At 40.0% G+C, this 25,972-nt stretch overlaps 1 protein-coding gene across 2 annotated transcripts; it reads right to left on the bottom strand.

Annotated features, from left to right (window-relative positions):
• Positions 1-14,667: 14,667 nt before the first annotated feature.
• rhoub (ras homolog family member Ub) lies at positions 14,668-21,159 on the bottom strand. 2 transcript variants are annotated; one of them, XM_036563656.1, is made up of 3 exons: positions 20,574-21,159; positions 18,987-19,045; positions 14,668-17,087 (listed from the first exon to the last, which is right to left on the bottom strand). In XM_036563656.1, exons 1-3 carry the CDS (start codon positions 20,770-20,772, stop codon positions 16,632-16,634), a joined length of 714 nt encoding a protein of 237 aa, XP_036419549.1. In that variant the 5' UTR covers positions 20,773-21,159; the 3' UTR covers positions 14,668-16,631. The 2 variants fall into 2 exon arrangements, with proteins under 2 accessions (XP_036419549.1, XP_036419557.1); XM_036563664.1 differs by lacking the exon at positions 20,574-21,159 and adding an exon at positions 19,310-20,530.
• Positions 21,160-25,972: the final 4,813 nt, after the last annotated feature.

Genomic DNA, 25,972 nt, shown 5'->3' with positions numbered 1-25,972 from the left:
CTCTTATGCCCTCTACGAAAAAGACAAACAGCAGATAACCAAAATTAAGAGCTAATGTAAAGAACAAGATAGAACTCTAATTAAAAGCTAAACTGGAAATATATATTTTCAAATGTTTTAAAAGAGTGTTTATGAGCATTAATGTGTATGCATACTTATTATTATATGCGTGAGATTGCACAGTATGAGTGCATGTTCATGCCTGCATGCATTTGTGAATGTATATTTCTGATTGTGTCTGAGAGCATGCACAATGTATGGCTTATTCGGGCTGATTATGCAACAGCGTAGGGAGAGGCTGTGGGTGCTGCCCTCTCTTTGCTCTGACATGTTGGACGGAGGAGGCTTTTTGCTGCTGGCACACCCTCCCCCCACCCTCCACCCCTCCTCTCCCTTCAATAGGCTCCTTTGATACACACAGAAGGACGCTGTGTCTCTAACCACTGCATCCACCCACTGTCTACAGCAGCATTTGCTTTGCTTATCCCATCAGTACGGCCACTGGACTGATGTGAGGATGGGACAGAACAGGACGTCACCAATTACTTTGTCATTCATTATGTTGGCTTTCATGAGCAGGCTGAGGGTTTTTGGGTTTGTAGCAGCAGGCCATGTAGATAGATTAAATGGTCAAGTAACAAAAATGAACTCCCCTATTCAAGATTTAACAGCAACGACACCAGTAGTTATTATATTTGGTACAGATCTGTTTGTGTGCAAAAGCTCTATTTGGGCAGGATTAGTTTTACTTGGGGAGGTTCTATCATTTAAGGGATCACCCACAAGATCTGTGATTTTGCAAGTCAGACAATAACTGACCTCATGGTAATGTAATAACAAAACCTGTTAATAGATAGACACGTCTGGGTGACGTGTTGTTATTGTTATTGAGTGTGCACCTGTTGCATTAGAATCTGTGTCCACTTGCAGCTATGCCACACTACATCCTATTGATTTCAATGAAGAACTCCTATGCCGTTCCTACGTGATGATGGCAGTTGTATAGCAGATTTCTACTTTATGCAAATGAATCTGGTCACATCAAACTTTCTCCATCACCAGACTTGGGTAACAACTGCTATTTTTCTTTGAATTCATAGCAGTTTTATATAAAGAAAAGTCCTAGTTTACATAAATGCTGTGCAGATTGAGAGGCAAGATATTCAATTGGAGTTTATATGGGCTAGTAGGTTAGTTTACATGGCTCAAGCAGGAAGGCAACATTTAAATCAAATGGAGCTCATAGCTAAGGTAACTAGCTTGCTAGTGAGTGAGCTAACTTGTTAGCTTGTGGACGGCTGATGTACATTATGGGAATTACCAAAGCACATTACATTCAATCTCATTGTAAGCCTTGGTGTAACATTAAATAAAAAATAAGAAACTACAATCTGCATATGAGATACTTTACTGCTGCAGATATATTCAGTGTGGTTCCTATTCTTGTCCTTCATCTCATCAGAAACGACATTAAGTCTCCCACCAGTAATAGGCAGAGAGATCTGTTGCAGCAGAATGTAGCAATTAAAAACACAAATGAACTCATATCATAATGTTTATGTATACGTCTGGCCCATTACCTTTCAGTCTGGACTATTACCTTTACAATAGACAACAAAGTAAACAAGGTGCAAGACAACACAATGGGTGCAAAACAGGGAGACATTATAACTGCATCAGTTATAAATAATGACATAAAGGAGCAGCAGAGGTCTGTAAACCACTACTGTCTGAAGCAGTATGGTATACACAAACATTTCAATGGTGCAAACTGAAAGAACCAGTCACATGCAGCAGTCCCTGAAGTGACCAACTCATGTCTCAGTAAGAACCTCAGTAATGAACCAGTGGTCAAAAACACCATAGTTAAAGAACAAACTACATGACAGAACTTGCTACTGTACATTACACTGCTTCTTACAGTACAACAGCTGAATTATGTTACGATCCTAACAGCAGTTCATCACAAGGCATTGGGAACATAAAGTAGCTAATAACTGATTCTTATGTAATAATTAACAGTAGTACTTATGAAGTCTATTAAGTCTGTAGCAGCAAGCCCCTCAGGCCTACAGTAGCAACTGCATTAGATCAGCTGTTTGGGATGTGAATACAGCTATGTCAACAAAGTGTTCTGTAGTCTCTATATATAAGCTGCTGAAGTGCAGCTAGTTGCTGGGTAACCTTTCTGAAATAATCTCTAAGCACTTTAAAAAAGATGGTTCTTCAAGGGTTTTTTAGTAAAGGCAATAGTTCTATTTAGAAGTATGAGTTCTATGTAGAACCATTTCATGCTTAAATGGTTATTTGCATGGTGAAATGTTCTTCAGAGTGATGGAGAATGTGTAGCATATGGTTCTGCAGAGAACCTATTTGAAATTGGTTCTGTATAGCATCTAAAAGGGTTTTACTATAGTTGCTCGCTTTATATTGTAACAATATCAAACCCTTTTCTGGCACTATATAATATTCTTGCAGAATAGACTGATGAAAAAGTGATTAAAGTATGAATCCTCCGAGCACACGCAATACTCTTGCGTAATCCCCTCTGTCCTTAAAATATCGGTTTCATCATGGATCACAGATTAATTATCTCCAATTCTTTATAATCAACCTTAATGGAATGTGTTGCACAACTGTGTACTTTCCTGATATGAGTACAGGACTTCAGCTTTTCAGGGCTCATGGATCTGGCAGTCAAAGTGCTCTTAAGCCATTAAAATAGAGCTGAAAGTTATTACCCAAACCCAGGAGAAAGAGAGGAACTTCTTTAAAGCTATAATTATGGTCAAATAACTGTAGAGCAAATAGAGGTGAAACTGAATTTGCTGTAGGGAATGTTGACTTAAGTTACTGATCAAAGAAAGAGACAAGGAGAGAGGATGTCGACAGAGAAAATAGACGGCCGAGTATAAACTCTTGGGGAACTTCACAAGTCTGTTTGTGTCAGTCAGGCAGTCTTGAAAACAAGGATGACCATGGACAGCTGGACAACTCAGCACCGTCATGATGGGGAAAAAAAGCAAAAACAAAGTGAAGCTGTTTAACTGCAGCTGCTGTCAGGATGTTTTAATTTCCATCTGAGTTAAAATTTGCTGCACTTCAACTTGAAAGGTTCATGCGTCAAAACTGCCCGTTGTATGCCAAATCCCCTGATCTTCATAGAGGCCCAGGATTTTGGTCTTTCATGTGAAAACCTTTACAAATCATATTACAAGGTAGGTGATGAGGTAGATCTTGGGTGATTGCGTTTGTTTGACGTCAGAAGAGTTAGCCCCCACACACACAAACACAAACGCACACACATGCTCACAGAGCACATTGTCTGACAGAAGACTCATTTATTTGTCAGGGAGCCCCTCCACAAAGCTCTGGGGCACTTCTGAAAGACCAAGGTCACCAGACATTTGCGTATAAGGAAGTCCCCCACTAATGAGGGTGATTATGGAATGGAGTAAAAAGGGGAGTATAATATCCTCCTATGATTTGTTAACCAGCATGTCTGCTCAATCTTTAGCCATTTTTATTTCCTTAGCCTATTTTTTAGCTCTTGGCTCAGTTTTATTTCCTTTTCTCCATCCTGATCAGGCATTATTGTATTATTAGTCAGCTCGCTCATAGGAGAGTAAAAGTCACACAGGCTTAAACACGTTAAGTTACTCATCCTCTGCTTTTCACAGTTGTACCTTTGAGCAATAAGAAAATTACCATAGCTAGCCTTAATCACACCGCCTTTATTATTGTTATAAATTATAAAATAGCGCTAACTGAAGTGTGCTTGAAGTTATCGTATAACTTTTGGTAGCTATACTTCACCTAGCCTTCCAGGCAATAATATTGCCTGGAAAACCAGAGCCAATCCAGCTATTTGAGGAGGCAGCCGTTTTGTTGGAGAACATAAAATAACCATAAAATTGTAGTATTTGAATCAGTATTTGGCTCTTCTCAGTTTCACAGGGAAACTGGATTCAGCTTTGACTAGGCCTGAAATTCAGTTTTACCAGAAAGACTCCAGAGATGAACGTGAAAGAAGAAAAATGTTTAAATGTCAATAATATTTAATATTTAATATTTAATAAGTCCTTGGCACAGGCCCCGTCATCAGCCCAGGTCTTGGAACTTCTAGAACTTCGCAGATCCTGCTGTATAGGGACGGCAGGGGCAGAGCCTACCCCTTGGGCAACCGGGCGGGGACCAACAGGTGGCTGTGGGGAATGATGAAACGTCAGCATCTGAAAGCAGCAAAGCAGGCGTGTAAGTTGAGTCATTTTAAAGATTGGTTAGAGTATTGAATGACGTAGCATTAGAGTCTCCCTGGCAGAACTTGTGCTAAAGCATTCATACCTGAAAAAAGTTTTGAATTTGAAACCTGACCTGACCTGGTTAAAATTCAATTTGAATATACCTAAACCCAAGCATTACCCACCAGAGACTGAATAAAACTCCATATAATTCCTAATGATAGTGCCTACAAGTGACCTTGCGACATTGTTATCCATTATACCTATTATATTTACCTGAACCCGACCATTACCAACTGTAGACTGAATAAAACATCATATTATTCCTAATAATAGCACCCACAAGTGACCTTAGAAACATCATTTATTATAATACCAAATGACAAAGGTGGCTAAAAGAATAACCTAATTTTTAGCTATCCAAATTTAAGGGGTAATTCCAATTGTTTTCCAAAATTTCTGTATAATTAAATGGTCAAGAATGTAAACACAGTCATTCAGTGTGGGTTGATGTAAAAAGGTGAAAGGTAGTGAAACTTACTGAGTCAAATTTCTCCACAATAGTGGTGATAGACCAGCTGTTTCCATGTCTACAATGTTAATATAGCCTTTTTTATTTACTATCTAAAAAGAGACCAGTGAACCTACACATATCTTCAGAATTTTTATGTAAAATAATGGTAAATCCAAAAAATATGTTTTCTTTGGGTACTGTTTTGCCTTATAACGCATGTACCACTCTGGATGCATTAAAAAATATATGTTTTAGGCCAAAATCCTTAACTCAAAACTATTGTCAAACAATGAAAACTCAGGGGGTAAATGAAGGCAAGAAAACTGTTATTTGATGGAAAAGGTATTGTTGACTTTTGGAGTTCTTTCTTACTCTCTAAACCTAAACAGAAATGAAAGTTATCATAGAGAAAGTTTCTTGATTGTAAATGTCTGCATGCCCCATAGGACTCTCCCTTCACCTCCTGCTCACTCTGTAGGTATAATCCCTCTGTGAGCTTGTGCCTGACCTGTGTGACCCACGCTGATCATTGTTCTCTGTCAAAAGGAGAGAGGAAGATAATCCGACAAAAGAGATCAACCCCGAGAGCCTTAGTTCACTCGCGCAGAGAATAACTACACAAAGGGGGGAAAAAAGTAAAAAAGTGCTTAAGGACCTCTTCTCTCAGGTCATTTCTCATGCCCCTCACTTTTTCACAAAGCGAGGAAGTGACTCAAGGCCTCACCTAATTTGTCCTCACAATAGAAAAGCGCATAGCAAATTCAGATCCTGACAATGCTTTATGTGTGAATGAAAAGAGCATCCGTAGCATCAAACAGAGCTTTGACTCTTTCTCTAGATCTGTTCAAGCTTTGGCCAACAGACAAACAAGTGAGCAGTAAAAAGGGAATGAAAGATATGGATTTACATTGGCCACTTGCATAACTGGAGAACAAGAGGACAAGAGATTTGTTCCTACATACACTGATGGCAATGACTAGCAGCATTCAAAGCCAGAGACTAAGGTGGGAGGATTAAGGAGAGGGGGGTCTGAGACTGAGACAAAGCCATGGAAAAGAGGGAGAGAGAGAGAGAGAGAGAGAGAGAGAGAGAGAGAGAGAGAGAGAGAGAGAGAGAGAGAGAGACAGGGAGAGACGGAGAGAGAGACAGAGAGAGAAAGAGAGAGAACATCTTTAGAGCAAACACTCTTAAGGTTCCTAAATGGTTCTTGGCTTGAATGTTCAGTTCTAGGAAAAACAATGAATTAGTTTGGTACCTTACATTACGTGGAGATTCGTTAGAGGTTTCTCACACTCATTTACACACATTATTCTCTAAAGAACCATGCATTTATGTTCTTTAGGGAACCAAAAGTGGTTCTTTCATGGCATTACTACAAAGAACCCTTATTGGCATCCGTTATTTCTAAGAGTGTAAGGTGCATTATTGCTTCTATGTACCATTTCAAACATGTGTCGTGGAAATTTCATGATAAATGGACCAACAGAAATAGTCCAGAATTACCCAGAATAAATTTTTGTTATATCATCATATATTGAAGGTTTTTCATGAAAACAATGAAATTCCACTTCTCAAAATTTCTGCACAATTAAATCATTAAGACGTAAACAAAGCTATTCAGAGCAGTGGTGATAGAAACTAAATGTCTGAAGTGTTTATTTTCTCTAGAAGCTCCCTGACAGAAAATTATTACATGAAATGAGTTTTTAAAAAGGATTTGGTCTTAAAATCCATTCATGGTGGAGGGATACATGTAGGGTGCTGTAAGGCAAAGCACCCCCCAAAGAATTTACCATATTCAGCAATATTTGCCATGACTAACCTTATCTAAGAACTCAGAAGACACATGCAGGTTCACTGGTGCTTTTGGATAGTCAATAAAATGGGCATACATGTGTTGTAGCTATTGTGATCCCCGGTTCCTATCACCACCACTGTAAAGAAATCAGAGTTGGCAAGTTTCTCTATAATGAACCATTTCACATCAGACTGCCCTCAATGACTTTGTTTACATCTCAAACTTAAAGACTGAGTTATGCAGAAAATTTGTAAAACGTGTGGAATTCCCCTTTAAGAACGTTTTTTCATTCTTCTATAAAGTTTCCACTTTGAAGATACAAGGTTTAATTATGACGGCAATGGTCTATCAAACTTCAGATTAGCATTCTGTGATAAATTATCATAAAAGTTATGAGTCAAATGATATACAAACTTCATTTGTTTGGATTATGCTTTTGTTTTCCTTAGATTTGAGGTCACTGAGAGGGAAAATTGATTCAAGGAAAAGAAGATGCCTATTAAATGAACTACTAGAACTTCATTATGCTCCTGTCATTGAGAAATTGAAAGACTTGCTTCACTTTAAAAGGACTTATTTGAGGCTGAAAATTCAATAAGCTTGAGGCTCATTTGCTTCAATCAAGCTTGTAGACCAAAACAAAACAACAAAGACTTTTGGTTTTCGTGCTAAACGTTTTTTCTTCACAGCTAAAATAAATAGCCTACATGTGTGTGTCCTCTGGAGTCAGGCTATGAAAACTTGTTTTTACCCCATGCAGCTTTTCTGTCTTACAAGGGGTCCAAACAACTGCCCCCCCTAAACATAAACAGGCTCCACTTTTCCTTAAATACCCCTTTTCTCATTAGTGGTGTCCCTATGTGTTGAAGCAGACGTGATGTCTGGCCTGCGTCTCGGACCACAACCCCCCCCCCAGATGCGCTACCGGAGAGGGTGCATCCTGTTCTGCAGGGGAACTTGGGGCTGTGACCTTGGGAGGTGCAGCACAGAGGTCAGAGGTCAGTGACTCTCTCCTCAGGTTTCAAAGCCTGTTGAATGGAGTAGTGCACTGAGGTCAGTTACCGCTGACCCCTGAAAAAGCATGTTGCTTCTCAGCCTGACAGGGCGGGCAGCTACATAATGGCTTCCGCTGTTAAAATGGAACAAAAGTGGAAACGATTAGGTTGCTCGTTTGTGGCGACTGTGGTGGCATTTTAGGCCTCATTGTCATCTTCATCACTGAGTCTGGTGGGGAGGGCCTTAATTTAGTCCTTAATTTAGTTTAACCCTAGGCTTACTATTGAGTTATGAATCTTAAAGAAACATGTTAATATTTTTCAACCTAATCTGTGTCTGCTGCATGTGTAGCATATAGTCTATTACCACGGCTTCAGCACCTGCCCATTGGCTTCTATTTCTTAAGTAGGTTTCAGGTCAGTGGGTTTTCAGTTCTTGTTTTAATATAGGGAAATGTTTCTAAATTATTCTCTGTGATAAATGATCTTTTACTACAGATGCAGCAGATATAGATTAGGTTAAAACATGCTGGAGTTCTCCTATAAGGCTTATTCTCCAGTAACTACTATGAAACTAGTATACGATATGTAGTTACGACAGTGAGTAATGAAAGTCTGATGAAAAGTCTGAGCAATAGAAAGAGCTTCCAACCCTTCATCAATCAGTCAACGCCACAGTTCACCTGTGCATTTGACCTGTATGAGTAAACAAGGCCTCTATGTGAGTTTACCACAATGAACCCCAATAGACAGATACGGGCCGGGGAACTCCTGTTAGCTCAGGAATCAAAGAGGAGACGGAGGAAGAAAAGGACACTGTTAAAGGTTTGTATGGTTGATAATTCCCAAAGGCCAAGGGGAGAGGGTACATTGAGGACAGCGGAAAGATGAATTAGACTAAAGGTAAAAGGGTTGAATGAACTTGAAAGTAAAGGAAATGAATGAACACATTCAGGCATGCTTCTTGATCTATATTGGAATATGCAAATGGTGTTAACGGAAAACTTTTTCTATTGAGTTTCATATTCTGACCTATATAAAAAAACTACACTAATACTACAGGAAGTTTTAAAGAATCAATTACTATTGCACAGAAGTATGTATTCATAACTTGAGACAGTACTACAATCAGGAGGAACTCTCAGGACCTTCTAGGTCAACAGAGGAGGCCTCACAATTAATAGGAACTAAAAAAGTACATTCATGTTTATTTGAAGAGCACCAGTCACTCGGTCAAACAGCCTTTTGGCCATTTTAAGGTCTTTAAATAAGCATTCAGAACAGAGATCAGCACATTTTGCAGTGTAGTTCTAGAGGTATTGAACAGTTTTATTCCAGAACCTCTGAAACTTGATTTCTACATCTCCCATCTTCCCATCTTCACTGTTCCTGCTTACTGTGGGGATTTCACTTTCTGCATTTTCTGTAAAGTTATTATAATGTTTACTTTGAGTCAGTCAATATACTTACACGTGTTGTTGAAGGATATCCAGAAATAAATGTCAGCCTTGTGTCACACACTCTTTACTGAAAGAGTCACTGTAAAACTGCAACTTCAAGGCACTGTAAAATGTGGGAAGGCATGGAATGTACACTATATGGCCAAATGTATGTGGACATCTTCCCATCACACCTAATTGTCCCTGTTGGACACTTGGGCACAGTCATACTGGAAGAGGAAAGGCCTTTCTCCAAACGGTTGCCACAAAGTTGGAAACGTATAATTGTCTAAAAGGTCTTTGTGTGCTATAACATTAACATTACTCTTCACTGGAACTAAGGGGCTGAGCCCAAACTCAGAAAAGCAACCCCAGACCATCATCCCTCCCCCACCAAACATTCCAGTTGGCACTATGCATTTTGGTAGGTAGCGTCTCTTTGCATCCGACAAACCCAGGTTTGTCCACTAGACAGATGATGAAGATTGATCTATCTACAAGCATGATTTATCTATATGTTCAGTGGCAGCCTGCTTTACAACTCTCCGACTGAAGCTGGGCTTAGTGCAAACATACTATTAGAATTCTTACCATAGCAGAAATTGTCAAGAGGTGAGTTTTGTCAATATTGCAGAGGTGAGTTTTGACATGTATGGCCTGAACTGATTTCTTACCTGTAATATTTATGGTTCTCATAATTCTTATCTAAGCTTATAGTCATCGTATGGTTTCTCATGGAAGTACTACAGCTCTTCTTCTGGGGTAAAACATGTTTAATCTTTTTTTTATAGTAAAAGACGAAACAAGCAGACATGGAAAATTAAATAAAGAGACAATGCTGAAATCTGGTTTATGTTGTAGCAACCAGACAGCTGCACAGCATCACACAAGGTCATGGCTCCACTGTGGCACAGAGGGACATCAATTGGTTCCACAGGTGTTATCTTAGAAGGAGAGAGAGAGAGATATTGAAAAAAAGTTTCTCAATCTAGCATGAAGAGCTGCTTACGAAAACAGAGATGTACTTACGTAATAAGTACACAGCAGTTGTTCAGGCCCAGGCTTGCCATAAACCTCCTTGGGTTGACTTCTACATCAGTAAATCTTGGATTGAGGGAGAGTGTTCGGATAGCGCCAAGGACAGAGTGTCTCAGGTCTACACAAACACAACTGCTTTAATCTCAGAGATTCTGCAGAGAATAATAACTTTATATAATTCTGTATAACTAGAAAAACTCTATATATAATATAAATGCAGACATGGACCAGGCTATGGTTTATATGTGCTCTCAGCTATTAAGAAAGAAGTATACAGTATGGTGTAGTTTAAGATAGGACAGCTAAATGATTTTAAATAGTTGTTGGTCAGATATTGTAACGACCCGATCTAGGATCAGGCCGTAAAAGAATGGTGTGGTGCGACATGTTTGCTTTGTGAATGTGGGTGTAGTGTATGATAATGAGACAAAACTGCAAATTGTTCTTAATAGCAAATTCAAGTGTATTAAACAACTGTACAGTGCAATCACCAGTTTGTCTTTGGATTTGGCAGAAAACACAGACAAAACCCAAAACCCAAACAAAATGACAGCCAAACCCTACCCCTGGTGAAGCTATTTACAAAATCTACCAAAAGAGAATCTATGTACAAAATCTAGGTTTAAATGGGCTAGGCTAAATCGAGGTCAACACAAAGCAGTCAAAAGGCAGTCAAGATTAATTAAATAGGCAAACAAACGAGCAACAAGAAACAAGTGAGCAGAAGTTGTTAGTGGAGCTGAGGAGGCCTCTTTTGTTCTTCCCGCCTGATGACAACATAACCTGAACCTAAGTTAAAAACAAGAACTGGATCATGGAATGAAGGTGCAACTGGGAAGACAGAACAGAGGCCCAGACAAAACAACAACAAAATATGGAGTGGAGCATAACAATATTATGAAATATTTTAGGACTAAAGTAGGTTTTTTGGGAATAAGGTTGTGCCAGAAACTATTCAGCACTACTGGAACTGAATTAGCTTTAACCAAAAAAGTCTCTGTAATGTAACTGGTAAGGAATTTGACAGGCTGATGCATATGGTACAAAACATATGTTAAAACAAATTGCCGCAAATTACCATAGAGAGCCTGGATTGAAAGGCCATAGCCAGGATTGGTTACGTTTGTTACAATCAAGGTACGACAATCAATAACAACACAGAGCAGAAAACACAGGTGTTAAAACTAATCCAGCTGGAACACAGCTTTAGTTTATTTGTCATTTGTGTCTGGCGAACAATATTGATGAAGCTGATACAGCCTATTAAACAAAGATGTGAATAATTACAAAAAAACTTTCAATTGTTTTCTTCACTTCAAATGAAGAAGGTCATTTCATGGAACGAGGCCAGCACAGTGGAACCTTGCTTGTCTCAAAACACACCAAATGTGCGATCAATACTCTGGCCTATGATACCAAACTGCTGTTTTCTCCTGTACACACCAACAGACACGTACACATACCTCTCCATACTTGCCGTGTTGTCTTTCTATCTGATTTACAAACAGAGGAGAATGCTTTGATGACATCAGGATTTGGCAGGAGTTGGGGCCCTGTTTTCCCTCATGTTGGAGATCAAAGACCATCGAGCTGTGGCTGTCAAACAATGAAAGGGGAAACTCCAACAATACCAAGTGACAGAGACTTTAGAGACAGAGACAGAGAGAGAGAGAGAGAGAGAAAGAGAGAGAGAACATAAAAGAAAGAAGTGAGATCAGCAGACCAACATCCAAAATGATAACAAATGACTCTGATGCGTGTGGAGTTAGGACAGCAAACATACTGTTTAAGTTAAGTGTGTCAGTGATTAACATCTACGCTCAACACAATCGATGCAGTCAGATTTGTGAAAAAAAATAGAACAAATAAAGTGTGCAAGGACTGACGTAACTCTGAAGGCCAAACTCATGTCCATCTACATGGAAACTTTTTGAAGTTACATTTTCTTCTCCCTCTGACTTAGAGAGCGAAAGCGAGAGAGAGAAAGAGAGAGTACATAGCAGTTGCACGTGAGGGTCAGACACATGCCTGCTTGTGTAGATAAGGTGCACAACATCAAAGCTACACACACATGAACACACATGCACATGCATGCTAATGTACAGATGCACACACTAACCCTTGGTTGCTCACACAACATAAAGAAGATAGCATGTTCACATTTATGTACATACAATTAGCTAGCCTGAGGCAGCCACATGTGCTCCCACTTCATCCACCAGCTGCCCAGGCTTTGGACAGCAGCTTTTATGGCCTGTTGTCTGGGTTGGGGGTGGGTGGGGGGCTGTTAGGGGGTTGAACAATATAAACATGGAAAAAGTGAGACAGCTTCTCTCCACCAGATTAATAAAAACAGGGGACTTGCTCGTCAAAGCACACTCAACAATGATTTCACCATCACAATACAGACTAATACAGTGACAACTGAACTTGAGGCTTACTCTATAAGTACTCTTTAAGTACAGAGTGAGAATAGAGTAACCTCTCTATAGGAAGTATATACGCAAGGCTGGAGGGGTCATAAAAATGAAAAGCTTTTGTTTCAAAGCACATCATAGACCACTGTTTACCTCTTTTTTATATGTTGTTGAGAGAGGGCTTTACACATACAAGGAAAATCAATGCTATTTTATAATCAATATCATCTTTATTAAAGAAATAAAAATGTGTTTTCTATTATATGTCAGTTGTTATGCTTTACACAAGCTTGTTATATCCAAAACTGTTACATCATTTTGGAATAAAACTGTTCAATTACATGTAGTAAATCATTTTAACAATCAACATTAGAATATGTTTCCCCAGCCATGCTAGAAAGGCACGTATACAAATGTTGACCACCTCTAAAGGAGGCTAATTCCTCATTATATTAATTTATTGATATTATCTTGAGTGTACATTGAGTTGTATCTTGCTAGCTAGCCTCTAGGTTGCAGGCACATCTACTTTGGCTGCAGCCTCTCAGTTGTACCAAAGCTACATTTGTGTCCTTTGCTACTTTTAATAAAAATACATTGGGATCCTTATTTCATCATTGCTGTCTAAGAGATAGCCAGTTAGAACTAGCTCATTAGTTTGGCAACTAATACATTGTCTAAGCAGTAGCAGCTGCCTACCTAGAGAACCTATTGCCAGATGTCAGTTCACTGACATCTGACTTGGCCTGACTTGGAACCCTGACACAGGCCTGACTTGGAACCCTGACACAGGCCTGACTTGGAACCCTGACACAGGCCTGACTTGGAACCCTGCATAGTCACTGAATGTCACTGAAAATGTCCTGCTCTGATTTGAGCTGAATTCACAATGCTGTCCAGTGGCAGTAAAACAAGATGGGCTGTAGATGGAAGGCTGTTATTCTCATGGGGCCTGGGAAAAAAGGACCGACCAGCTGTCGCGGAGGCCATCTTTCTCTCCTCAGTGCTACATGTGAGCAATTATGGTGAGAAACTGCCCTCTTCTCAAGACCGTGGCTGGCTGTTGTGAAACCAAATCTAAACCTGCTTTGTATCTAAGAGGTTTGCATTTATCTAGAACAATACACCACCAAAGCCAACATAATTTGAAACCAGATTTGTGTCAGGATCAGCACTCTCCACATACGTGACCCAGCCGCTGCTGGTTTTAATCCCAGCAACAATTTCACACCAGGCCCTTGGCACATCACATTCACATAATAGCCATGCATGCATAAAGTAATCCTGACTTCATCCAGACAAGACCACACTGCGAGAGCAATGGGCCTTACACCAGCAACTCTGTTAAGCTCCGATCCTATCCCACTCGACCCAGGTCATTCCTGCAGTAATTACTTGAGGGCAATGAAATCTGCGTTGACGTCCTGTCATTCTGGTTGCAAAAGTCTCTTTCCAGTCAAGTCAAGGGTTTAACTGTTACCTAAATGTTCTCAGAAGTTACATAACGAGAAGAAAAAATGGGCCCAGAACACTGGAACTGCCAAACTGAGTAGGTGTCAAATAGCATGACATATATGAAGGTTGTACATTTGTGTTGTTCTTTCTAGGCTTATTATAGAAACGACTGGCTCATGTGATTTCTTACATTGTGTGGACTCATTTACCTCTTCACAGAAATGCCAGACATTTATTTGCCTTAGGTTAGTGCTGGTTTCTTACATGACATTTTTTCAGGAAAGTGCAGCAATAACTTATTGGATGTTATGTTACATTTCGCAATTGCAGCAGCAAACCAGCTTCATATCAAAGCTTGTTACCTTGCTTATGAAACTACTCATTAAGTTTGTCTTTGCATGGCCTTGAGGGAATACACACTGTATTGTTTTCAGCCAACCTTCTCTGCAATTGGCTTTTCTCTCAGACAAAACAAAGCTTCTAAATTGCTGGTGTAGACACAGTCACAATGGAGACGGCAGCCACATAGTCTTTCAAAATGAACATTCAACATCACAATACAGGCACAGGGTAGACCCATTCATTTGCAAAATAACAAACCTGTGAAACTCAGGAAGACTACCTTGGTCTTTTTTAAGTAATACGTTAATGCTTCTTGAGTTATTTACAATGTTACATGTTTGTTTTTATGTATGTTTAATAGATTTTACTTTATTAACCTATCATTTTACACATTTCAATCATGCATACCAATGGAACAGTCCAAGTTGTCAGTTTTAGTTCAAAGAACTGAATTTATTTGCCATGATAATCATGAAAAAGCAGTCAGACATTCGCTCACATGTACCATAAGGAGTGATCATATAGGATCAGGGGCAGAGAGACAATTACATACCATTGTAAAAATGTACAAATCTACAGATTTACCCTGATAAAGTTATGGCACTGAAGCATATAGGTTACACAAAAACAGAGGCCATGCCACTTTATCTGTTTTGATCACTTTTTGCCATACATTTTTTAGCTAATTCCCAACTGTCTTCAGTCATTTGATAGGAAAATGGCTTCTGAATAATGAGAAGCAAATACGCCCCACCTCACTGGCTATCCAGCTCTATTGCATTTAGTTCAAAGTATAAAGCAGAAATGCAACCACATGTTGTTAACATGTTACCACAGCATAGACCCCATTTATACCTGATCGTTCATGTATCTTGAGTACCAAAAGTGTATCTGGATAGAAATTACTCACTTAAAAAAGCAGGTGTAAATGCATCTAAAACTACTTTACATAGTGCTTTTAAAACATTCTAGTCAGAAACTGTGACAGTGCCTCCCCCTCTTGTTCTGCTTATGGGAAAGAGACCTCCTTCTTCAGTACAGCTCTTAACATGAGTTTACCTTGTTGCCATTGTTGTTGTTTTCACTTTGTTGTTATTCACTGCTTTGCTACAATATTATGCTTTAATGCATGAGGTCCATTACCATGATGACAATTACAGGAGGCTAATTACTCTAAACAGCCATCTTCATCAACTGCCAGTGTAAGGAAATGAACAACGGCATGTTAAATTGTGATTACCAAGGCAGCAACCAGGTTGTTGTATAAGAGCTCATTTGCATGGATCCTATGAGGTTCCATTCCAGATACAAGTCACAAGAAATGACCAGGTGGAAATAGGGTCATAGTGTGAATCAAACATAAGGCCCACTGCAACACTCTGATAAGTTAAAGTCATTATGTAAAACACCAAGAGCTCTACATTACATGAAAATAAAACTGAGGTGAGGGAGCCGCCACACACTGTCACTTTCACTCCCTGTGCAGTTCTCTGTTAGCAAAACACAAACGGATTCATGTTGTCAAGACGATCAAATTTCACTCCAAACTCCAGAAATTTCACTCCAAACTCCAGACGATCAAATTTCACTTGAAACTCCAGAAAAGATTTAGTGTGTTGTGAAATGATTTAAGCCATTACTCAATGCTAATGACTACAATGATGCTAATCCAATGAGGCGTCTGAAATGAGAGCTGTTTGTTACAATATACTGTTGTTTTTTTGCCATATGAGATGCACTTTGAGAAGCATTGACTGAGTGGTCACCAACAGCAACAGCCATCAAAACGCTGAGATGAGAAACTGTGACCTCAAACATGGCCAACAAAGAAGTACCATTGTGCCAGTCCAGAGTGCGACAGAGAGAAAGTGAAAAAAGTTAATCAAGACAGGAATAGCTCTGAGATTGATCAGCAGTGTTGGCATGTGGCTGCCATTGTGAAAACAAATCATATGCACATTTATCAAACATTGGTAAATAAATACAGATCCTGTGCAACAAAGAAAGGTGGAGCGCATGATTCAAAACCATAACAAGGTGATGAATATTTTGTTTCTCTTTAAGAGATCCAAACACGTAGCTGTCTTGAATAGCCATTAAACCCGCTCAGGGAACCGGCTAGAATAGTTCAGCATAGCTAAGACAGCCCTAGCTAATGAAACAGCTCATAGCTGAGACTTCGTAGCTAACATGCTAGCATGGCTCACAGCAGGGTAAACATCTCACTGAAGCGACACTGCTCTTCCCTCACAACTTAATCTCTTTACCGCTGCACTCCAGCAGCTCCACAGTCACTTATTAGGAGTCCATCTGCTTGAGGCACCCAATGTCTGAGAGTCTTTCTCACTTTGACCATTTGTGTCAATGTCTCAAAGGTCCTCACTGGTTCTTGTTATTGTATACACACATATTTCTTCCACCAGGCCTTGGAGAGCATCTTCATCTTATCGGCCGTGCTGCGGACCTTGCGTTCCCGCCTGGCCCGTCTGTCTGCCTGCCGAAGGCCGGCGGCAATGGCTGCGTCGAACACCTCCTTCAGGTTCTTCTGGGTGAGAGCTGAGCATTCCACGTAGGTTACAGCGCCGATTTTGTCAGCGAGGGTACGGGCGTCCTGTTCAGGAACGGGGAGTTCGCGTCGACGTGCCAACTCGATCAGCACCTTAACGTCCTGTCGCAGGTCACACTGCGTGCCTACCAGAAGCACGGGTGTCATCGGGCACCGCCGGCGGATCTCAGGCACCCACTTCTCACCCACGTTCTGGAAGGAGGCGGGACTAACCACGCTGAAGCAGAGCAGGAGGACGTCCGTACGTGAATAGCAGAAGTGCCTCAGCTTATCGAACTCATCCTGAGAAAGAATAAGAATGAAACAGAGAGACAATTAGGGTTAGAAATGATTATACAACACTACCATGTAATCAGGTGCTGGACAAAACACCAGGAAAGCTGTAGCAGGACGTTACAGAAGAGCTATTATTTGCTGCTGCAGACAGATTTTCATAAAAAAAATTATAATAAGGAAAAATCCCACAAAGCAGGTTCAATTCTAAAATCCACCCTGGAATTTCAAATCTCTCCCTAAATAACAAAATCTTCTTATTAGCTGCAGGGTGTTTTATAATTCATGCAATCAATTAACTCTAACTTTATGGGTTGGCCTGTACTGGAACATCCCAAAATCACTGCGGAACAGACTGTTCAAACTGTAATCTTTTCAAATCTGCCAAGACGTGTAACTCAGACACACCCTTCCCCCTCCCTCCTCTTTCATACTGCGCAAATCAAGTAAATTAACACTATAGATCCACAAAGCTTTAAAGAACAGGGCCTCTCAAATCCTTAAGAACACAGACTTAGCCCAGCTCAGACTAGAGTGCTTAACCCTTAACTACCCAGTCTCTTTATCCCATGAAACATTGCTGCAATATATATCCAGGATTCTTGCAATACATTGTAATTATGAAGTTATGATTGAACATCTTTATAAAACAACTAGTTCTGACTGGGCTTAGCAGGCAACAAAAAGCAGACTTCAAGGAACAAAGCCTAATCAGCAAGTGTTTTCTGTGATTGCCATGACAACTTTCCTTCCTCTTTGAAATCTATACGAAAGCAAGGCCGTCTCAGTGTTGGAGAGATTGCTTATCAACTTGCTTTATGTTTGCCCAAGCTTGCCTTTCGCAGCTGTAGAGGGGATTTGCTTGCTGTGTACTGAAAGGGCAGAGCCGTTTATTGGTTAACCTATACAGTACGCGATAAAGACTTATGACTGTTTGGAGAGTTCAATAGGTGGAAGGTTTCGAAACCTGTGCAAAGAAACAGACTCAGTGTTGGCAAAATACCTTAAGGATTGCAAAGAGTTCTAGCTATGAATGAAATGCACACGGGACTTGGATCTATAACTTCAATGCCTTTTGATAAACATCTTTCATAATTACTGCTTCTCACAAACCAACAATGCTAAAGGTCTTAAGTGAGGAGCTGCGCTGGCAGGCAAAACTTTTGGTTGCAGAGAGGGAGAGAGAGACACACAGAGAGAGGGGGTGAGGGGGTGAGAGAGAGAGAGAGAGAGAGAGAGAAAAAAGAGAGAAAGAGAGAGAGATAGAGAGAGAGAGAGAGAGAGAGAGAGAGAGAGAATCAAGAATGAAAGAAAGGACTTTTTTTACCTCCCTCTCCATGGTTGCCACATAATATGGCGTCAACTCTAATCTGTTTTAATTAGGTGGGTCTTAAACTCTACCACTTCAAACTCACTGCAAATCCCCTCCACATCCCTCGCTCCCTGAGCTAGCAAAGCAGTCACTCTGGTCCATAATCACAGGGGCTACACACTTGCATAAGTGACCTGAACAGACATTGGGTGAGTTTAAGTTCAGTAGTAAAGTGCAGGGCTTCTCAGCCTCACAATATGGCCTTGAAGCTTCAGACAGCCCACAGACAGTAGGAGCAGAACACTGTACTCCCTTCAGTTCCTCTGAGCCCCCAACAGGGAGTGAGTGTGCATATATTCAGGTGCTGTCAAAAATGTTCTGATTTTAGTAAGAAAACTAAAAAAACACAGAGGTAGTCTAGAATGTCAAGACACAAAAATGGTCCTGAATTTGTAAAGTGCTTTTTAAAACACTTTAAAAGAACTAAAATAATTATTTTTGGTTAGGGACGTTTAGGTTTACATACTATTATACTTCCTGACATTGTATTAAAATGTGTGTGTTTGAGCGAAGCAATAGTGTATTAGTGTTTTTACCTGTCCGGCTGTGTCGCAAAGTTGAAGTCTCACAGGGTGTCCGTCAACCTGTACAACCGCTGGAGTGGAGAGAGAGATGGAGAAATAGAAAGAGAAAGGTAAAGACAGAGGTGAGTCATTTTTGCAGCCCACACCAACTCAAACACAAACACACACACACCTGCATCCACTTATCCAGTCTACACTTTATATCCAAACAGTCTGAACCAGCAGGTCAAAATATGCAAGATAAGGCAACAGCCACAAAAACAGAAAGTGGTCTGGGATGTTACTGTCAAAGTAAAATCCATCTCACAGCAAAATAGAAACTAGACCGTGTTTACTCCAAAGAGATTCAGGTGAAACCTGGCTGGAGTAAAATCGGCCTCCAGACACAGAGTAAAAACAGCAGGCCTTATCGTTCGGCCGGCTCCATTGTGTAACTGTGCCCAAATCCCCTGTCATTTGATCTGCCTTTGATTCTGCCCTTTCTCCCTGAAGTGCCACCTGTGGAATTGCATAATGACTCTGAAATCAGTTTTCAGTGTCAGATCTGGTTCAAAGCGCTGGACGATGACATCACTCTGGGCCACGGCCACACAAATCCCAGTGGAAAAATAGGCCTGTCACAGGGAGGTAAGATGATCTCCTCCTCTCACAGATTTTACAACAGGTTGGACTCAGTGGACTTTAAGGGACAAACTTTCAGCCAGATAAAAAACATGCTACTGTATACTTAACAGGCAATACAATTCTATGTTATACTTACTGTATAACAACACACTAACCCTATACAATAACAAATATGTAATAATGTAATAATAAATAAAAATCTATTTAATTCAAATGTTGTAGCAGAAAATGTTGAAACTTGGCTGAATTGTGTGTTGACAAAGAATTTATGACTAAAAACACAAGAAACTTTATTCAGTAAACACAAAGCTGGTGAACAACCTGTGAAGGAAAACAGCTTATCGGATAAAAACACAAACTCTATATAAAAGCGTGAGTCACGGAGTCCTGGTGAAAGGTTTATGAGGGACTTTATCGCTGACTCATAGCTCCACATGTTGGCATCAGAGCGGAAAGTTGAGCAGAAAGAGCTGCCAGCAGACCTTTCATCTTTCTTACCAGCAGACGGCGAGGCTAGCTAGATAGCGTAACACCTACTATATGATTAGACACCTACTGTTAAACAGCAGCGTTAGGTAGCTAACTTCTCTAACTTGGTTTTCTGAAGATGCTGTTCACCTCTTACAGCTTATTTAGGCTGCTGTGTTTTTATTATAACCATATAGTGTCCACTGGTAGTTGTACTTCAGTCATGTTTAAGTCTAAAAAGCTACATTTAAGTGTGAATAAAACTGGACACTGCCAGGCTTCCTGTACGAATTTTCTCGTTCCACCTTAAATGGTGCCGCAGCTACATATGTTCTGGCTCCTCGGACCTCAATCACCAGAATGTTACTGCTGCACCACTTAAGGTGGAACGGGAAAGTTCGAAAGAGAAGCTGGCGAATAATGAAGTAACCTTAACGTTACCACTATAATAGGTCCCCACAATACCCATTAAGCCCTAAAACACGGAGAGGCTGCCGTTTAACTCACCAGAGAAGTGGTCGAAAGCTGTGGGGACGTATTTGGTCGGGTAGCCGTTGGTCGTGTAGCTCACCACTAGGCTGGTCTTGCCAACGGCTCCGTCCCCGAGCAGCACGCACTTCAGCGCCCGCTCGTCAGAGTCGGATGGCCGTGGAGGGTTCGGGTGGTGAGGCGGCACCGGAGGGGCCATCAGGTGATTACGATCCATTCTGGAGGGTTAAAACGGGCTTTACAAACGGACGTCGCTGGTCGCTCGTACACGCCCAACGGAGTGAGTCGCGGATACACCATCAAAAAGTGCTCAGGGTCACCTAATAACTACGTTAACCGCAGAACCAAAGCCGGAGGTCATAGTCGCTCCAACAGTGCAGTGTGGTTAGACTGCTCGCTTTCTTCTGGTTTATAGGCTATTAGAAGATCCGTGTCCTCAGTGTTTCCACTGAAGATGCGTTTACCCCGTTACGAAGCGCTCATGGACGGAGATATAACGCACACACAGAGCTGCACACTGAAGACCGAGTGGTCTTTTAGAGCAGTCTAGGATTTAACTCTCCTCCCATAGCGAAGACTTTCCCCACCTGTATTCCGACCAGCTCCGCCTCCGGCGCTCTGATTGGCCAATACATCATTCTCCAAACTAGGCGGACTGCTGATCACTGGTAATCCCCTTCAGAGGGACTTAGACTAAATAGTCTGTATCATTAGTGGCACTAAAGGGACTTTGGTTGCTTTGAACGATTGACATAAAGTAAATTCAGACAATCACTGTAGTTTAGTGCAGGCTACTTTATAGTTTACTATAAGGTGATCCAAAGGAACACGATATGATGCGAAAATTTTATTATTATAGAAGTGTTATACACAGCACTGTATAAACATTATAGTTTCGTGTTCTATTGCTGTAGATGTTTTTAAGGCCAGCTCTCGCAATATCACTATAAACCAAAATGACTGCAAAAACATTATTTCTCAAAATCTTTAAATATTTTAAGAAGAAACAGAAAACAAGTCCCAGATCCCAGTGTAAAATCACCTACCCCATTCATCTACACTTATTTAGCCTTATGATTACCGTCTAAAAAAAACATCCTAATTTTATCTATAGATGTTCTATAGGAGATGTGGTAGACTGCGCTGAATAGACTTCCTTGAGAATGAACTTTTAGCCAGTCCTTATGCAGAGGGGGCGGGGCTTGACTGAATACGGGTGGGAATAATAACCCCGTCACAGGGTTTGAAAAGAAGCGCGTGTTTTGTTGATGGTTGCTCATACAGCCTGTGGACATTTTCCTTATTCCGAATGTTCTGTTCATGGTCTGATATCTAAGACTCCTCTGGTCTGTTTTTTGACCCAAACAAAGCAATGACGCTGAACATTCCTCATGGTTGCTGATGAACTGGCCACTAAACTTTGGGGGCGCTAAGAGACACCCTCACCTACCCCCAGTCATATTCCTTTGAATAGAGTCTATCGACTCACTGTGTTTTTCTACAAACAATATAGTGTATATTTTACAGTACACACTCGGGACCCCCTGATGGGGCCCTAAGCATCTGCCTACGCCACTTATAGCAAGAAACAGCCCCACATAGCTGTCCAGTATCAGATGCCAGAATCAAGCCAAGGTCTTCACAAAGGCTTGTAACAACAGGCAGGTTGCCATTTTGCAAAAGCTGGAGTAACTATTTACATTTACTCAGTTATACAGGAATATTTACATAGTAACGTTTTGATAGATTTGTAATTTGGTTCTCTTACTGAAGTATTTGTGTTAAACAAATCTACTTAGTACTTAATCTGTATGTGTTAGCTTAAGTTTATTTCAGATTTAAATGACCCCTGAAAGAGAATGAGAGCTTTTTTCTGCTCCTGTTGTGTTCGTAGTTAATTCTACTTCTACATGAGTCATTAGTTTACTGAAGTCATTGAAGTATTTCGGCTACTCCAACACAGCCTGAGTTGAAAAAGCGTCAGGTTAAAAAAGTACTCATATAACTTAAGTGGAACTTCTTAATACCTTCTGAAGCACAGGAACTGAAGTCTAATAGTAAAAAAGTGAAGAATCATGACATTCCTATGTGGCTATGGACAAAAAATCTCATTGCATTCCGGTGCCCCCAGCTTAGTTTATAGATATTGACTTTATGAGCTTATTTTTTTGTTTGTTATTCAGTTAGTTTTCTAGTATTATTGATTGGGAATCACTCAGACTTCCAAAGTTATGTGACTGATGAACTGCGAGTATTTCTGAGGACCTATGTGGAGTTTGCCTTGTGAGTCTGATGAAGACACAAGCCAAGACGTGTTGAGACACTATTTTTGTCTATAGCCATATTATAATAAAGGCTTTCATTTAATGAAGAGCGCCATGTTTTTCACTTTTACCTCTCGATTTTGAACCCCTGGCCATGGAGCACCTTCAATGCAAAAACTTTATTTCCCTACCAGCAGCACTCTTTGTGTATATTTTAATAGAGTTTAGGCTACTCCACGTATCTCTGCCTTTAACACACTTGTTCCAGCTCCTGGAGAAGTAGTTGATCAGTAGAATAATAAGCTGTGTTGGACTGTAACAGTGCCTTAGCCTGCTAATAGGGAACTCTGGGAACAAGACCAAACATTTTCTATGGTTTTTAAAAGACCAAATCAAAACGTATTAAACTGTTTCAAACAATTCTCTCTCTCTCTCTCTCTCTCTCTCTCTCTCTCTCTCTCTCTCTCTCTCTCTCTCTCTCTCTCTCTCTCTCTAGGATGCTATGCTATTAGAGCGTTGTATGTCGCCACCTGGCGGTCAACATTCAAAACTGTGACTACCAAAAATTAGCCCCTTGAGGAAGTTAGCTTTAGCCTGAAAGCCCTTTAATTTGTATCTTTGAAGATTTTAGCAACAGAATATTGTGTCATGTTATAAAATGCCTTTTCAAAAACACAATTTGAAAATTTCTTTTGTATGTTGTCTTTTTTTGCCCACAGCCCATCACTACCCACCCAGAGAGAGAAAAAAAAAAAAAACTCCTGCTCTAAACTTTTCTGCAGGCACTCATATTCACTCCACTTTTTTGACAGTAATGTAATTTACAGCATGTTGTGCAGCACACATAAACATATGACTTGTGAAATTCATTTGTTTATTTCCATATTTATTTCCAACTTATTATTGCAAGATTCAAGATTTGTACTTTCTTGCTAAAAATACAAAAAGGCTAATGGGAGAGATAGAGAGTCGGTGACAGTCAAATCAGCAGCGTTAACACCTGTAGTGTTCACCAGAGTAACTCCAGTGTGTAGCAGTTTAACAGCACAGGTGTAACTATAACACTGGTGGTTTCTCTGTGAAAGGACGTGAGGTACAGTACAATGTCATTTGAAACCTTTTTTTTCTCATTCAAGTTTAGTTTACATGTACAATTTTTAGCGGACAAGGGAAAATGAAGGATCATTGAAGAAGCAGCACAGAATGGTGGATCATCTTTGGGCACAGTGGGATACCACAATACCTCTCAAAGTAAGTTTACTGTAGTTTTACAGTATCTAAACTAAATTTACAATATTCTTCAAAACAGCTGCAGTGAAAGACATCAGTGTCTGCAGGAACCTGTCCAAACAACTCCAGAGAAAAACAGAACCAACACTGCACTGCAAAAAAGTGAAAGCATCTTAAATGTCTAGAAATAGGTTGAATAATCTTATAATGTTCTTAAAACACTCATTCTAAGTAATATTTAATATATATCCTACAGACACATTACAATTAAGATGCTATCACTTGCTTTTTTTTTTTACAGTGGGGCAGTTGGGACTGTTGAGAGGTTATTTGGACAATATCAACTGCTCGCCTTCATCATGCCCAGATCTCTGAATGCTGAGACTCTCTCATCATACATCACACATAATAAAAAAGAATTAAGGCAAGCCACCAGGACTGGGGACTTTGTCCAGGGTGAATCGATTTGATCAATACTAGCAGTGAATCTTTAATGTGTTCGGTGATTCACACAAAGGCATGGACTGTGTTAGGACACTTCACTTTATGTGGATGGCCAGATGGCTATTTAGGGTCTCGATTAGGAGAATTTACAACACAGAACAGCTTTTTTCTCTGTAACAGATCAGATCTTGAACTGAATGGCTTTAGTTTTCACCAACTGTTCATTCAGCTATTACCAGTTTTCATTCTGTTCAAGCATAATAATCATATGCCAAATTATAACACTTTCTTTGGGCTAATTGTAAGAAGAGTGAGAAAACTGGCCCCAGGTTGGTGTAAAAGTGTGATGTCTATTGACACGCATTCACCATATGAAACATTCCTGATTGTATTTAGGACAGATGTGGTAGATTGTATTAAACACAATTCAACGTCATACATTTTTAAGCACTGTCGATTTACTTTGGCATTACAGCATTTTTGTCTTTACGTTAATGCATTACATAAGACACACACTGTAAATATCACACCCTATGACAGATACTTGATTAGTGCTTTAACGATAGATGCAGTTTCCTCAGTGGATTTTAGAGAATATTACATTCTTAAAGGGGAATTCCACTTAAAAAATAACTCAATGGATAAGATGTAAACAAAGTCACTGAGAGTGTTTTAATGTAAAATACTGTCATTTAGAGAAACTCGCTGAATCAGAATTGTTCACAGTGGTGGTGATAGGAACCAGAAGTCTCTGGCATGTAATGCTTTTAACCTTTTAAGGTCAACACAAAAGTATGGCTTTTTATGCTGCTTAATCTGCTGTTGTTGTTGCATTCACAGTTTTTGATATGTAAAAAAGTGATCTAACAAGCTGAAACATCAATAGGAACCATAAGTCACACATCAGTAGCGCTTTTATCGTTACTTTTCTAAAAGAAAACAATAATAAGCTTTTACTGATTACAAACACGCTCTGAAGGAGTTTGCATGCTTGCTTGGAAAACCTCACAGTGCATCCAGCAATAAAGGAAGACTTGTGCATCTTTTATACAGAGATAAAAAAAACAGCAGCACATAGAAGGCTCTGATATGTTTCTCTGTGGCCAACGTGGTCAAGCAAATGTTGTAACTCATCTGGTGGCAGATTTAAATGAGTTAAAGGGGCCATTGCCAAATTCTCTGAATGGCTCGCTTAATTCCTTAGGGTTAAAAAAATTGCATATTGTCGCTGTCCAAAAAAAAAACCTTTAGAGGTGAAAGCAAAACCCTTCTTTACTTTTAATATAACTTAATGTAAAGAGATTTTCAATAGGATGATTTTTTACACAAAAAGGTATTATTCCAAATATTTTAATACCAAAGAGTTACATGCAGGGAATTTTTAGGCAAAATCATCCTAAAAGCAATGTATTTGTTTGCATTTACCACCATGATCAACATTATAGAACCTCAGAAGACATGCGTAGTGGGGGCATTGGT

The sequence above is a fragment of the Colossoma macropomum genome, unplaced genomic scaffold, assembly GCF_904425465.1.
Source record: "Colossoma macropomum unplaced genomic scaffold, Colossoma_macropomum, whole genome shotgun sequence".
In the NCBI taxonomy this organism is placed as follows: Eukaryota; Metazoa; Chordata; class Actinopteri; order Characiformes; family Serrasalmidae; genus Colossoma; species Colossoma macropomum.
Note: the sequence above shows the minus strand (reverse complement) of the source record. Positions and strands in the feature narration are given on the sequence as shown.

Bases quoted from the DNA above. Each gene is read 5' to 3' on its own strand.
- rhoub (XM_036563656.1), bottom strand. From the start codon at position 20,772: ATGGATCGTAATCACCTGATGGCCCCTCCGGTGCCGCCTCACCACCCG. The intron at 19,046-20,573 runs GTGAGTTAAACG...TCTCCACTCCAG, and splicing joins AGCTTTCGACCACTTCTCTG to CGGTTGTACAGGTTGACGGA. The intron at 17,088-18,986 runs GTAAAAACACTA...ATTCTTTCTCAG, and splicing joins TTTGCGACACAGCCGGACAG to GATGAGTTCGATAAGCTGAG.